The sequence below is a fragment of the Echiichthys vipera genome, assembly GCF_963691815.1.
Source record: "Echiichthys vipera genome assembly, chromosome: 22".
Taxonomy (NCBI): Eukaryota; Metazoa; Chordata; class Actinopteri; order Perciformes; family Trachinidae; genus Echiichthys; species Echiichthys vipera.
Window position 1 is genome coordinate 13822056 of NC_139847.1, and position 15736 is coordinate 13837791.

The 15736-nt window shown below is 43.1% G+C and overlaps 1 protein-coding gene across 1 annotated transcript; it reads left to right on the top strand.

The window, feature by feature from the left end:
- Positions 1-898: 898 nt before the first annotated feature.
- On the top strand, positions 899-14800 carry LOC310964394 (transmembrane protein 151B; the record flags this gene model as incomplete). Its single annotated transcript, XM_083937511.1, has 6 exons — positions 899-967; positions 10656-10991; positions 11897-12031; positions 12687-12826; positions 12928-12967; positions 13583-14800. 6 exons carry the CDS (start codon positions 899-901, stop codon positions 14798-14800), a joined length of 1938 nt encoding a protein of 645 aa, XP_083793637.1.
- Positions 14801-15736: the final 936 nt, after the last annotated feature.

A 15736-nucleotide genomic window follows, 5' to 3' on the forward strand; every position in this document is an offset into this window, starting at 1 on the left:
ATTTGCCTCTGTTCCAAATAAAGTCGTTTCAGTGCTAAAATAATTGTAGCAAGTGAATGATGTGCTTTTGTGAATACATATTTGGTGTATGGGTCCTAAAGCAGATATCTTGGTAAATACAAGTTGTGCCAATTTTAATTCGGCTAATTCGGCAGGAGAAAAGAGGCGCCTGTGGAGACATATTGGTCTCCACAGGGGGAGACTCGCGCCTGTGCACGTGCTCAGGTGTATAGTTGGGGGTGGGGATGTTGGTATATGACGTCAACGGAGACCCAATGCGAGGTGCACCGTGCAACCACGGCCAAACAAAGTTGAACATGTCGTGTGTCGTTCTCTTTCGGTGCCTCGTGTTTATCTTGGACGTGTCTCGCGCAAACATTCCCCCGCGTTGATTAGGTGGGTGCTCACGCGCGTTCTTCCTTCGCTCGTGCGGCCGCCGCTGCTGGTGAAATCCTTGTCCCCGGTTGGCTCTCCTGCGCTGTCGGTCACGCGCGCACACGTGCACACACGCACACTCCTAGCAGAGCATCTCGAAAGGCAGAAGCGGCGCCGGCGAAAAACAGCTCGGCAGGGAGGGCGACGTGGGGGCTTTGACTTTGGATGCTTAGTCACATTTTGCCTTGACCGGAGAGGCGAAGGATGGAGCGGGTAGAGGAGAAACACTGAGCGGGTCAGCGGGAGGAAGACACAGGAAGAAAGCAAGGGGGGCTCCGTTAAATCCGGAATAGATGATGCTTATTTGCCGCAGGCCCCGCCATCGTGAAATTGGATACCGACTTGCGGCTGATGGGGTGACCGAGCTCGCTTCTCCGCCGGGGAGGTCCCTGCCTTCGGACGGTACCGGGGTGGGAGCTGCCTGTGCCCGCTTCTAAGGAAGGAAGGAGTGGCAAGAGGGAAAATGCAGACGGAGGAGGAGACGGCCGCCGCAGAAGAGCCCATTTTGGAGGAAGGGTCAGGACGAGAGCAGGTAAGGAAGGACATTTGATGTGTTTTCCGTTCCGTCTCCCGTTAGGAGCACACGGTTGTTTATGTGTGGATACAGAGAGTCCAGTTCAATTGAGTTGCGTTGAGTGAAGTTGCGCATATTTCTACCCTACAACAACCAGTTTATGTCATTACTGCTCGTTCCCAAACAACCCGTGACTTGTCCATCATGTATGACACACTGTAGACTATGTCGACTCCTCTTCTTCCATTGACAAAATACTGTCTCTGCTGTTACGGCGAAGTAGTCCCGTTTTTCTCTGAAGGACACGGGGCAGGACCTTGGCTTTAATGTGAACGGATGAGGCAGTCGTTTAGGTCTACAGAGGCTCTAATTCCCTGGCTAGAAATAAAGCCTTGGTATTGATGTGAGACGTCTCTCAACGCTGTAAATACTCCTGGGGCAGATGGTTTGTCTTTTCCCAGTAGTAGTGTTCATTTACCAGCTGACACCATTGAAATACACTAGAGGGTGACATCACAGCTTAGCCACACACCCACCCTCACAGCCAAAATGACTCTGTGAATGGTGAAGAGAGCACAGAATAACACCCCCCCCCCCCCCCCCCCCAGCAGTAAGCTTTATTCTCACCAAACTTTTTCTAATAGTAGGACGCAGAGGGATATACCCACTTAGCATTGTTTTCTTTTGTTTTTGCAAACTTTTCGATTATACCAGACTCCTTAGTAAATATCACCATGTCCTTATACGGGGAAATGACATCTTGTTTAAAAATGCATGTTCAAACCTATAAACATGATTATGACCTTGTTTGAAGACACTTTTCTGTAAACCACATTGCCACCACACTCACACGCGTCTTTAACATCTCCTCCTAAGCATTTCACCACTTCCTCTACTACTGCTCCAGTAGGTCGCAGCATCATTTAGCCTTGTCGAGCACGCCATCTTTGTAATGAAAAACCAAGAGAAACGGAGTAGCCTCTGGATGACAAAACACAAGTCATTTGCCAGGAAAAAAATAACCATATATAACTATTCCAATAATGACGGTCTATATACAGTACCCTTGAGAAAGTAGAGCAAGGGATGTAACAGTGCACTGAACTCATGGTTCGATATGATTCACAATACTGGGATCACAATACGACTTCCCAACATTGTTTTTTTTACAAAATGAGATGGAAAACATACAGCATTAGGACTGAAAAGATCCTGTTATTTGATTTCTACAAAATATATCTATATATTTTTAATGAAAATAGTATTATTTCTGAGGTAGGGTATGAACTGCATATTTACTTTTCTATCTAAAAGAGAAACTGAGGCTCAGCTTATGTTGCTAGTGAGTAATATACATGTTTTTAAGGAAAATCATCCCATCTACATTTCCAGGTAGAAGCTGACACCTCTGCACATTCACACTGCCCCTGCTGCCAAACCTCTCAGAGGTGGAAGGAGAGGTAGAAAATCTGTGGTGGCGTGGTTTGGCCTTTTAGTAACTATTATTGCTCAGGCAGCAGTGATCGCAGCTTCTCACTGTGGTGTCAGTTGAGCTGTTTGTGTATTTCGTCACTCTTGTGCATTTTTTGCACACTGCTTTTGTCTGCTCTGTTGTCTTCTCATCTTCAGACTTAAGGAAGCCCAAATTCTCCCACACCTCTGATTTAAAACAGGCTGCTGCATCCTCAATTTCTCTTAATACATCCATGATCTTCGCCCGCTGTGGCTTTCCTCAATCTTGGCACCACCGTCTCCTGACGTGAAGGATGTAGAACATCACCAGGCAAAGTCATCTTCTTTCAAAAAAAGAGTATCTCGATTGATTTTTAATGTCAGCGAGATGAATCGTCACATATATGTATTGTGGATTTGCAGAGTATTGTTACATTCCTAAGTAGGGCTGTCCTCGACTGTCCTCACTTTTGTTGACTAATCGATAAGTTGATTAAATTGTCAGATCTTTAAAACTGAGTTTCTCCACAAAGCATCACACAAAAGCACTGCTCACTGCTCAGTGTCTTGGAAATAAGTCATTCAGCACGAAAAAGGCACAAAGAATGATTAATAGACTACAGAAAACTTAGTCGACTAAGACCAAAATAACTGATTAGGTGTCACCCCTGAGAGAAAGAGAAGCGTTGTGTATGCACCTGGTGTTATAGTATATAAGGACAGGGCTATACTGCTAGGGAGGAAGTGACCAATACTCAGTTTGAGCAGTAAGGTAGTGTGTGTGACACACCAGTGATGATGGGTTTGACACATGGTACCTGTTCTATAGGCGAGGAACTTGGTCACCCTGGGTCTAAACAGTTAGGGCTGCAACAAACTGTTATATTCATTGGCGTAATTTCAGCAATATGTTATTTTATTATCTGATGAATTACGTGTCTATGAAATGTTAGACGATGGTGAGTAATGCACATCACAGTTTCCCTAATCCACGAAACACAGCAAATCCTCACATTTGAAAATGTGGAACAGCGAATCATGGGCATTTCATTCTGGCAGCCATTAAAGGAGCTGTACTCAACTTTCAGAACATTAATATAGCAGTCTCTCTCTCTCTCTCTCTCTCTCTCTCTCTCTCTCTCTCTCCTCTCTCGGTAAGGTATTTCACATATTGGGGAACAGTCTGTGAGAGCTGTGTAGAGGCAATCTCAGCCCACAGTTGTTGTTTTTTCAGTACTTGAGTACAACTCCTTTAATTCTCTGTTGATTGAATAGTCGATTAATTGACACATAGTTTTAGCTCTTGCCCAAGTGGCCTCAAGGCATGAAACTCCATTCTCATTAACTGACTATAACTGATAAGAGGAGTTTTAAATCTTTATTGTCCGACAACCATTTCTTTTTTAAACATAAAATACTGGCCTAACCAGAACCGGCTGATAAATCTGACTTCATCATTTGGCACTTGGCTAGTTGTAATTTAACCTAGGTACATAACATGCAGAGTTTCTAAGCCTGTTAAATGGTGCCTATCACTTTCTTCCACCGCTCTTGTCTGTCTTTATCCATGCCTGCAGTGCAGACAGTGCAGTGCAATGAATTCAGTCATCTGTTTTCTGCCTCCATTACTCTCTTTCATCCTGGCCTCTTGTTCTCCTTCCTGTTTTAGATTTGCCTGTCATAGAGTACACAGCTTCCTCTCTCTCTCTCTCTCTCTCTCTCTCTCTCTCTCTCTCTCTCTCTCTCTCTCTCTCTCTCTCTCTCTCTCTCTCTCTCTCTCTCTCTCTCTCTCTCTGACTCTCTATCCTTTAAACATTTGTACACACTCATGTCTCACTTAACTTTACTTACTCTCTCTACCCCACATACAGTAGGTAACAATGTACAATCACTATCATAAATGAAGTATAGCCCCTTGATTGATATTAAAATAGCACTTTTGATCTTCATGCATGTATTTACATTAGCAGAGAGGCCTGCTGCATCAAAGCAAGTGATCATGATGTCTTTGCATGTGTCATCAACAACTAACAATAGTGCATTCAATCACAAATTGTGTACAGGCAGAGGGAGGGCAAAACACATCTAATGTGTGTGAGAGAGTGCCATGATGAAAATCACAATCAATTAAAAAAAATCTGGTTATAGAATAGGGAATTCATGTAACCAGCCTCATTTGGACCGAAACACTGAACTACGTTTTGTGACCAACTTTATAACATTAAACAAAAAACAATGTTACAAAAATGTTTCCCAGAGAGAGAGAGAGATTTCTATAGAACCGTGCAGACCTAAAATGAAGGAGTGCATACACACAAAAGCCAACACATTGCCAGTGATAATGGGGAATGGCTCTCAAAAGTGGAGGCTGGCTGCCATAAAAAATAATGACAATACGTAATGGCACCCTGGCTGCCATCATGAAACAGGCCAACAATGTGTAGAGCAGCTGTAGAACAGGTTTACTGTTAGATGATTTGTCTTCCAGCAGATAGATAAGGATAACAGGAGAAGGTGATATGAGACATGAAACATTATGCCACAGCAACAACAGATGGGTTAATGTAGACCACCGCTTTCAGAGGGAAAATATGTTTAAATTATCAGTCACCAAGTTTCCCCTGCTTACTCTTATATACAAAGCAAAATAATGTCTCTTTGAATAAGTCATTCCAGGTACATAAGTTGAATTGGACAATAGAATAAGTGATGGTAGTCAGCAGAGTCACACGCAGATGTTGCAATAAATATGTCACTCTGCTTTTCAGGTGTTTTGAATCAATTCTTGATTACATTAAATTTAAACTTAATATCCACCGGCCTCTTAAAATGTAGCAGGTGCACTTTGTTGAAGGTTCACATGGATACTAACCTGAAAATAACACTTAACATAAGTTAAATACAAGATAAGACATAATGCGTATTGTTCTTCTTAAATTTAACTTCTAATTCTATCTCCTAATATGCTCTTGATTTGTTGTTATCCGATCTTATGGTAGTGTTTTTGTCATCAGACATACCAGTACCAGACTTTTTTGCCACATATTGATGCTTTGGGAAATACTGATCACACAGTAGACGGTAGAATACTAGTTGTTTGAGGGGTTTCTGTGGATTATGTGTTACGTTATTACACTTGTCAGCATTGGCATCTACAATAATGTAACTGAATTCGAGCTTACATGTTGGCTGACTGCTGCTTTCCTTTTTTTATACAACGAATATTTCATTTATAAACACACTTTACCTGCTAAAAAAGGTGTTGATTAATAATTAGTCTCAATTGAACACACTCTAAAAACAATACCGTGTAATAGAGAAATGTTTTGAGCATAGTGAGTGAATGACACCTTGACACACCAAGTGCTAACCACGTATTTGTAGTTGAAGCATAGGTAGTAACCTGTTTTCTTTAATGACTCCCACCAAGCGTCTTGAAAAGACACATTTTCAATAGTGTACTGCAGGCATCAACAGCACATTTTCCTGTTCTCACTTCATTTGCCACCCACATGCTAGGATTGCTAATTATAGCTGCATCAGTCACACCTAAGCAGCTGAATCAGTATGAGCAGAGTCAGAGGGAGAGAGAGAGAGGAATACACGTTTCCTACTACACACCTTAACAGATTAAAAAAAAAAAAAAAAAACACTCTGCACTGTGCAAATGTAGAATTTTCCAATCTAATGGTCTTTATATGTAAAGGCAAGATGATAGGGACAATTAGCTTTGTGTAGGTAGTACTCTAAACAAAACATAGCTCTAGCTAATTTTACTATTGAAGCATTTTGTCGACCCTAGGTTGAGTGGAATAGTAAGTTATAAGAGATTCAAATTGGGCCTGTACACACATAAATACAAATAGCCAGTAACTATGTGGCAGAGGTGTGGAGAGGTCCGGATCACACAGATCGTACTAAAGGACACCGAAGCAGCTTTTTGGAACTGATTTGAATTGGAGCGCTTTGAAAGTGCTTGAACTAAGCTTTTTTCACTGATTTTATGTTGTGTAGCACTTTGCGTTTTTGCAGGTTTGCCATGAACGTCCTAATCCTAACCCTTCACAACAAAAAACAGCTGGGGATGACTGCAACTCTGTGGTTGCCTAGTATCATTCAATAAAATAGACGGTGCGTGCGCGCTGTCTGGTCGGGGGCCTTATAGCACCATACTACAGCAAATGCTACAAGACCAGATTATAGAAAAATGATTGAATTCAGAGACATTTACTGGCCAAAGCAAATCCTATTAATGAAAAAGCTCTTGTCAATTGCCGTTTCAGTAGAGGCAAGAAATAACTACAGCATGCACAGGATTTTCAGAATCCAGGCAATTTAAGCTCTGAAATTCTCCTGTGAAAACAAAAGTGTGTGATAGGTGTCCAATAAAACCGTCAAGGATCCATGCCAGCTCTGTGGGCTCTTCTTCAGACGGCTTTCTCTAGTGACTGTGGATGCTACTGAATATATATAGAATATAAAGACAATATGCCAAAGCAATTTTCTGCCCTGCAAAATCTTGTGTTTTAAGCAAATACAGGTACCGAATTAAAGGTATTAATGAAGCATTAATAAAGAACTTGTCATGTAAGTACCACCCTGCATCAACCCTCTTCAAAAGAGCGTGCAAGAAGGGCGGTCCAAACTGTAAGTATGACAAAAATGAAAGCTGACACCTTCCAGACTAGGCTGTATGGATTTCTTTTCATAATGATTTCAAGGAGAGTGAGCTTTGCCTTTGATCCGTTACAGCCTGACACAAGAGCCAGGGCTCAAAAGAGGCAGCTGAATCAGAAAGAGGATGGTGACACAACCAAAAGGCTGCAGAGCGTTGCACCAGGAGGTGTTGTGTTCATTATAAACTATTTAATTTCCTTTAATCCACTAAAAACTCATTATTTCCAATGGCTTACGCTACGCCACGACTGCTGCTGCACTCAAGTTCAAGCAGGTTGAACTTCATTTAACAGTTCATTTACTGAGGCACAAGCTATTTGACCACACCACATTTAGGCCCTTTACATAAAAACTATCCCACTGAGTTCCACATAGTGACTTACAGATTTTAAATTTAGTGGATGTGGAACACGACCTTCTATAAGCTACTATGAAATAATCAAAATGGCCCCTCTCAAAATCCTATTACTGAAAACTGCCAGCATCATTTCAAGTTAATATTTCCTAGTGCACTTCATCGGAAAAACAATTAACCCTGGATGTGACTTCATGTGGTGTCTCTATTGGCCCACTAGTTAATAAGCATCTCCAGGTTCTGTCTCTCAGTGACAGAACATTTTAGCAGCTCTTGTGTTTACCTGTGGGAGAGAGAATTGCTCACATTGACAAACGGCAATTGGCATAATGCATAAAGGGATAATTTGACTCCTGTCTCGGGGGCTGATTTTCCTCTCACTGGGTGGGCACACACCAGCTGCAGAGACTTGATGGAAATGTCAGCCGAGACCCATGCAGACTCTTTTTTTATTATTGCTAGAGTATTCTCTTATTTGGCAACATTCATTTGCACAAGGTAAGAGGAAAGGGACACAAGAGAATTGGAGCCAGCAAGACAAAATGAGAAGGACAGAGAGGGAGGGCAGGAGAGGACCGATTTTGGCAGTGGAGTACCCTGGAGAAAGGTGCAGTCTGTCACTGCTGCCTTCCCTTTACCCTCTCTCTGTCTCTCTCCCTCTCTTTCTCTTTCTCTCTCTCTCATTTGCTTCCTTTCATACTTGCATTCATGAAAGGTTCATGACCGTTTCCCTGTCTCACTCCTCCTCCCCTCTCTCCCTCTCTCACTACACTACACTTTTAGCCCAATCAATCCACTTAGAGACAGACTTTCAGAGAGGATGTAACAGAGGAGACGCGGGGGTGAGGACGGAGTGGAGGAGAGACGGAGGTTGGGCTTAGAGAGTAAACTCTTAGCAGGTGGGGGGGAAAATTCGGGGAAAGAGAAGGAAGATTACATAAGGAAAGGAAAGAGGATGTGGAGAAAAAAGGCAACTTCTTGGTTGCTGTGTGCAGTTGTATGTTTTAGAGAGCTTTTGCAGAGAGACTAATAGACTGGTGTAGTGTAAGTGCCCTTCACGCTGCCTTTCACTACTTGCCCTTGACATACAGTAGTGAAAAAAAAGAGTGTGTGCGTGTGTGTGTGTGTGTGTGTGTGTGTGTGTGTCGCAGCCTGCCAAATACACTAGTGGATGGCAAATTGTGGCTGCATTGAAGGAGTGAGAAATAAAGAGAGGAGGGGGAGCGATGTGCTGACAGGACAGGTGGACTTGGCTCAGAGGAGGAGAGGACACTGGTGTCATCCCCTCTTTTTTTGTCATCTGCTTTGTTGCTCTTTTGCCTTGTCGCATTCAGTTTGAGTATAACAGCATGGAGAGGACACATAGACACACTTAAACACTACCTACCACGAAACAGTACAGGTGTGTGTGTTCACGGTGTTGTATACAACATGCATGATACACACTTTTTTTCTTTTGGCACAACCCTTCTCATCTCTCCCCTCTCTCTATCTCTCCCTCATTCACTCACACACACATTGAAGCGGCAGTGTTACGCTGCTGATGTTGGAGTGGAGTCAGTTAGCTACAGAACCGTCTAGAAGTATTGTACTCATCTAAATTATTCACATACTCTCTGCTGGCTGCACTACAATGCTGAGATCGTGCATGATGACGTTTGGGTGAATAGAGGGAAGTGACGAGAGAGAAGAGGGGCACATCTATGTCTGTGTATCTAATGCATGCGTGTATGTTTGAGTGCAAGTTAGGCCTTCTGCACTTAGAGAGACGCATAAAGTGTGTGTGTGTGTTTGTGTGTTACCATAGCTGCAATCATTTTCACCTGTCAGACATGGTTAAATATTAACATTGTGGAGCATGCCCTATTATTTGTTAAAGTCTTGACTGTCAAATCTAAGTGACACAGGTTTCACCAAATTTGTGGCAAACTTTAGTGTTCAAATATCTTTCCATCAGTGGCGGCTGCTGGAATTTCAAGAAGGGGGAGCTCAATTTCACGGCCTACATCACAAATCTGTTTGTTTATTTATATGTAAATTCTACCCTTTGTTCCTTTTTAAGAAAATGATCTGGGACCTTGTTGTACCAACTAGGCGTCTTTTCCAGGGACTTGACCAGTGTCCTCTCAATGGCAGCAGAGCTAGGCTGCTCAAACGGCCTTGCCTGTTACCTGTGATAAGTAGCTGATTCTGAACAAAAGATGAAGGCTTTCTAGCATATATTTAGTCAATGAAATGTACACACAGCAGTACATATTTCATCACTTTTTTTTTTGTTGACATTTTAGGGGAAGCTGAGCTTCCCTTGCAGTCTTAGATCAATCGCCACTGATTTCCATACATGGTACACATCTCTTGTAGCCGTAGGAAAGGATAGAGGTGAGAATTGACCATAAAATATATGTATCATGATAGCATAAAGGGCTTTAAACAGATTCTAATTGGAAGGAAATTTTAAAATAATAATAAAAACCTCTAACCTAACAAGTATCATTCAAGTTGCTAGAGAGGTGAATGTGTATCCATAAAACTTACAAAAAAGAAAAAAAAAGAAAAACTCAACACATATAGTAATTGTGAACATGACAAGAGGGAGTACTCTGAAAGAACAGACTCGCCTGCAATTACATCTTATCGCCAAAATGCTGCTAGAAACAGAGTACAACTTTAAGCTGGTATAATGTTTACCATGTTCCCATCTTAGTTTAACGTGTTAGCATGCTAACATTTGCTAATGGGCACTAAATATGTAATGTCTAAATTAGCTGTATAGCTAACTCTTGCCCAGTGTTATGTTGTGCACAGCCCCTGTTAAATAATCTTAATTTTTTGATTTAAACTAAACTAAATACAAAGATCTCAATGGCTAGTCAGCCTAAGTAAGTAGTGCTGAGGCTGATGGGAATGTCATTAGTTTTGCAAGTATTTGGACATAAAAGAATGTACTGGACAAATTCATATTTTGACCTACAGTAGTGATTATACTAAGGGAAACTGCAGTCATTAGGATTCATCCTGTGAGGTGTGTGGTTGTACCAAATTCCATGGCAATCCATCCAACATTTGATGCTTGAGGATAAGTCAACTGAAATGACAATTGGTGCATATAAAAGTGTTTATCTTTTAAAAAGTCGCTTTGGTTGTCTTTGTATTGATGTCTTCCTCAGTGTGCGGACAGTAGCCTCTTATCATCTGTTCTCTCCTCTCCCTTTGTATCCACAGCAACGGCCAGTCCAACAGTCTCTGGCCTCCTCCCTGTGCCGGGAGTCCCATTGGAAGTGCCTCCTCCTGACTCTCCTCATGTACGGCTGCTTTGCCACGCTGGCCTGGTGCGCCCTTTGTCGCGTATCCGTTCTCGCCTCCTCCTCCATACATTTTGGCGCTGACAATGATGCCACCTCAGCGGCCTATAACGACATCCGGCACTTGGAAAGTCCATGCTCTAGCGGCTACGTCTACATCCCCCTGGCCTTTCTGGCAATGCTGTATGTGGTTTACTTGGTGGAGTGTTGGCACTGCTTCTCCAAGACAGCAATGTTGGCTCATGCTGAATTCCAGGTCTGTGTGGAAACCAGTTTTATATCAATACCTAAAAAACCTTGCCATAACCCAACAACCAACAGTCTGTGGAGTCTAACTTCTGCAATAGGAGTCGAGGAATAAGTCTGTGACCTTGAGCTTAACAGCAGAATCGTTCATTCAGAGCCGTTTACTCACTGAGACATTTCAGTATGATAGTGTCAGCAAAATGTGTTTAAATACCAAGGTTAGATAAATAAAAGAATTGTGATGTATTAAGTGTCTGCACAGACCGGTGCTGTTTCATGCAGTTCAGTCAAAGAATTTAACATTTCACGGAGGGAGAACACTGTTTTACTCTCAATTTCCTACTTTCCTAAAATATCACTTGCCCACTCATATGGAAATGAGGCGATCCAGGGGGCATCCATTTATATTTTGTCTATTCTGGTCTGTTCTGTCTTTTATCAGGAATTCCAGAAGCATATTGCTCAAAAATCACACTGGTTACTGTTCATCTTGGCCATATGCCACTCTGCCAAAAACAAAATATTTTTAGATTAGCCCAGACTGTCAGGGTATTCTGTGATTATGTTGGCTCTAAATGGCGATTAAAAAAACAAAACAAATCCTAACACCATAAACAAACCTTGACAGGACACATTGCACCAGATTGCACAGACTTGTTTCTTCTGTAGAGAAAAAATATAAACGTAATTGTTTGTTTCCACCTGTACTATCATTGCAAGAACAGGCAATGTTGCATCTTTATATTTTAGATTGTTTGTCCTAATTTTCCTCAACAGGTTTGTTTAGAAGGAAATATTTACACAAATGGAACACTACAACAACTACAGAATACATATTATTCAAATATTCAGGTATCAAAACCTGCATTTAACGTTAATGAACTGATTTCATTATTCCTGCATTCGTTGACACAGGAAGTGTACGAGCGTGTGCAGAGACTTCAGCAGGCCACACCCTGCATTTGGTGGAAGGCCATCAGCTATCACTACGTGAGGAGGACCAGACAAGTGACAAGATACCGCAACGGAGATGCATATACGACCACACAGGTGAGGGCAACTCTTCTTAACATATATAACAACAGTTCCTCTCACGTTCACTCAAATATTTTTTATATTGCTCATAGCTACACTGTAAAACTTTAAGTTCAATTTTTGTCAACTTTTAAAAAATAACTGCTATCCATCCATCCATCCATCCATCCATCCCTCTACAACCGCTTGTCCCTATCGGGGTCGCTGGAGCCTATCCCAGCTGACATCTGGTGTACACCTTGGACAGGACGCCAGTCTACCCTAACCCTATCGCAAACAACCATTCACACTCACAGGCATTAGACTCCTCAAGTAACACTTGCATGTCTTTGGGAGGAAGCCGTAGAACATGCAAACTCCACACAGAAGGGCCCCAGCCAGGATTCAAACCAGGAACCCTCTTGCTCTGAGGCGACAGTGCTAACCATCACATCACCGTGCCGCCCAAAATAACTGCTATGCCAATCTTAATTTCTCCCAGTGAAATATGTGTGCAAACAGTTGTGTGCAGTAAGAAAAATATAATTCTATTTAGTAACCATGCTTTATTGATGATGAAACATCATCGTCAACAACATGTCTTCCCAATAGCTCGATTCTTCCTTTCTCAAATTATTTCCTTCCATTTCACTCTTTCCCTCCATCTATGCTCTGCTTCTTTCTTCCTCAGGTCTACCACGAGCGGGTGAACACACATGCCTCCAGTTCCGAGTTTGATTACGCCCGCTACGGTGTTAAAGACGTGTCAAAGGAGCTGCTGGACCTGCAACTGCATCCTGCTGTTCGCCTCCGTTTCACCAAGTGTTTCAGGTGAGACACCATCATTAACCATAACAGGTCAAAAGACATGGTGGGGAAGATTATTAGTTTGGGGGGTATGTGAGTTATTAACTAATGTTTGTGCGTTTTAGCTTCTCCAGTGCACGTGCTGAAGCTGCCTACCTCACCCAGGTAAGATATAAGAAAATAATATATGTCATTTTTTAACAGAATCAATTGAATGTTTTATTTGTGTTTGATCTACATTGTCAAGCATTCCAGTCACTGCATATACCGTTAATGATGGCAGATTTACCACTCAGATGTATTTGTAATGTTTGAAAGAATCCGTCCCTGATTTAAGACGGAGTTAGATAAAATCAGGCTTGTTATTTTTAGCCAGCAACCACTGACTTTGCTGACTGAAGTGACGACTCGTTGATGCTGTTTTTTCCACATTGTTCTCGCTGAAGTTGCTGGAAATGATGCAATGTAGCCACAGGGTGTTATAAGAGGAGTAAGCGCTTTGTCATATTGTAATTTAGAAGGTAATTTGGCCTTGTATGCTCTGAATCATTTGTCAGGCACTTAACACACCAGTCATTATTCAGCTTTAATGAAAACTCAACTCCTGACATTTTCTGGTGTTCTTCACTACAGCTTTGGAAGAAGGTGCAAGTGCTGTGTGGTTGATATGAAGGTGGTTCATGTACCTACGTTTGAGAGCAGAATTAGGCACGGTGTGGTGATAGAATGAATGTTTTTAATTGTGCACATTCTAACGTATTATCTTCCTGTTTTTCCAAGCGAGCACGCTTTTTCGGGGAGAATGAGGGGCTTGACGACTACATGGAGGCCAGGGAGGGAATGCACCTGAAGAACGTGGATTTTCGTGAACACATCCTGGCGTTCCCAGATCCTGCTCACCAGCCCTGGTTTGCTCGGCACAGGGTGTTCTGGCTGGCTTCTGCTTTCCTCCTGTCCTGGCCACTACGGGTTGTGTCAGAATTTCGCACAGCGTATGTCCACTACCATGTGGAGAAGCTGTTCGGGGAGGACGAGGATGGTGGCGGAGGAGGAGGGGTTGGCGGAGGGCCAGGTGGAGGAGGAAGAGGGGATGGGGTTGAAGGAGGGACTGAGAATGGAATCCACCCTGTAATTGGTCTAAATGGGACAAGTTACAGAGCCATCTCTCGGGTCAACACGGTGGACATGACAGAATTGGAGTGGCACATCCGCTGTAACCAACAGATGGTGCCGAGCTACTCTGAAGCCCTCCTTATGGACTTGGAAATGAGTGGGGGGACAAACCCTACCGCCTCTACGCCCATCTCTGGACCTACAAGCTCCACCCCAAGCCAAGGCTCCAACCCGCCTCCTCTAGCTCTGCCTGTTGTTTTCAACTCGGCTTACCTCCTCCAGAGCTGCCCCCGATGCCGGAGGACCACGTCGAGTTCCAGTCTTCCCTCCAGGCTAAGAGCCCCCATTGGAACCACAGCCCTCCTTAACGCTACCGTAGCAGGGATCAGGGCAGCAGGGCAAGGAGGTGGGGGTATAGGAGGAAGGCTGGTGCTCAGTCGAAGCGCATTCTCTCTAGGGAGACTTGGAGGAGGGCGCCAAAACAGCCTATTTCATTCAAGAAGCATGGGAGGAGGGCTGGGTGGAAGTAGGGAAGATGGAGGAGGAAGTGGAGGAGGGGGTGGGGGAGGAGGGGTAGGTGGCGGAGGATTCCTTGGGTTAGGTTCAAGACAGGACAACGAGGAGACCAGAGGAGTACTAGAAGGAGAAGGGGATGACGACGAGGAAGAGGAGCAGGAGGAGGAGGTGAGGAGAAGGGAACAGGTAACAGGAGGCAGAGAGAGGGATGAAGAAGCAGAGGAAGAAAGTGTAGGGGGAGGTGAGGCGAGGGAGGGTGATGTGGTAGGAGGAGGGAGGGAGCGCCCTCCATCCTACCAGGACGCATTCTTCTTTCCTGTCCTCATTATACACGGAGAGGAGAGCTGCCATGCTGGAGACGACATGTGACGATGAGAAAAATTAAAGACATTAAGAGCAAGAAAGTCTGGGCAGAGGCCGAGGGAGATGAAAGAATGCACTGTACACAAAGAGAAGAGTGGATCAGAGAGGAAGAGAGATGTGATACACCTGAAAAATGAATGAAATAAGAACAGAATGAGGTTAACAGAAAAGAGTTGGTTGACAGCATAACCACCAACCACCGAAAGAAGAAGGGATTCTATCAGAACAAAGCATATGAGGTTGGGTGACGGACAGAGTTACCAAAAAGGGTAGCGGTGGTGAAGGATAGACGTATGATAGAGTCGAGAGGGAAAAGAGAATCTACTGTAAGAGGGAAGGAGCACATACTGTAAAACGCCTTGGAAACAATGGTTCAGAAGGAGACGAGAGCTGATAAAGAGCGCAACAGCAAGATAATACAGTTTGAATAAAAAACAAAATCCCTGCAATTGCAGACTACACCGAGATTGTAAGAGAGAGGGGGACCGATCGGATACTCGGGAGGAACAGAAAGATTGAAAACATGGGAATGACTATTTCCAGATATATCTATGCAAGAACAGGAGTGGGAGGAGTACAAAGTCTAAAGATAGCTGATTGGAGAGCAGTGGAGAGACTCTGAACCAGCTGAGAGGTAGTGGGTATTTTTTTTTTCAAAAAGAAACAGAAGTGGACGAAAAGGGTATTTTGAACCTTTGGCACTGCTAAAATGAAAACACGTGGTGTCGAGGCGGTCTTAAATAAGGCTCATTAAAAAGATGATATGCAGAAAGAGGACAGAATTGCTCAATATTTCAAATGAGGCAAGAAACGATGAGGATGACAAAATGCAATGTAGAAAAGAAAGAGTTTTTGGCAAAGTTAAAATGTAAAAAGCTAAGAGGCAAAGGAGGAGAGTATTGGAACAGAAACAATAGACAAAGAGAAGAACAAAAACCATGA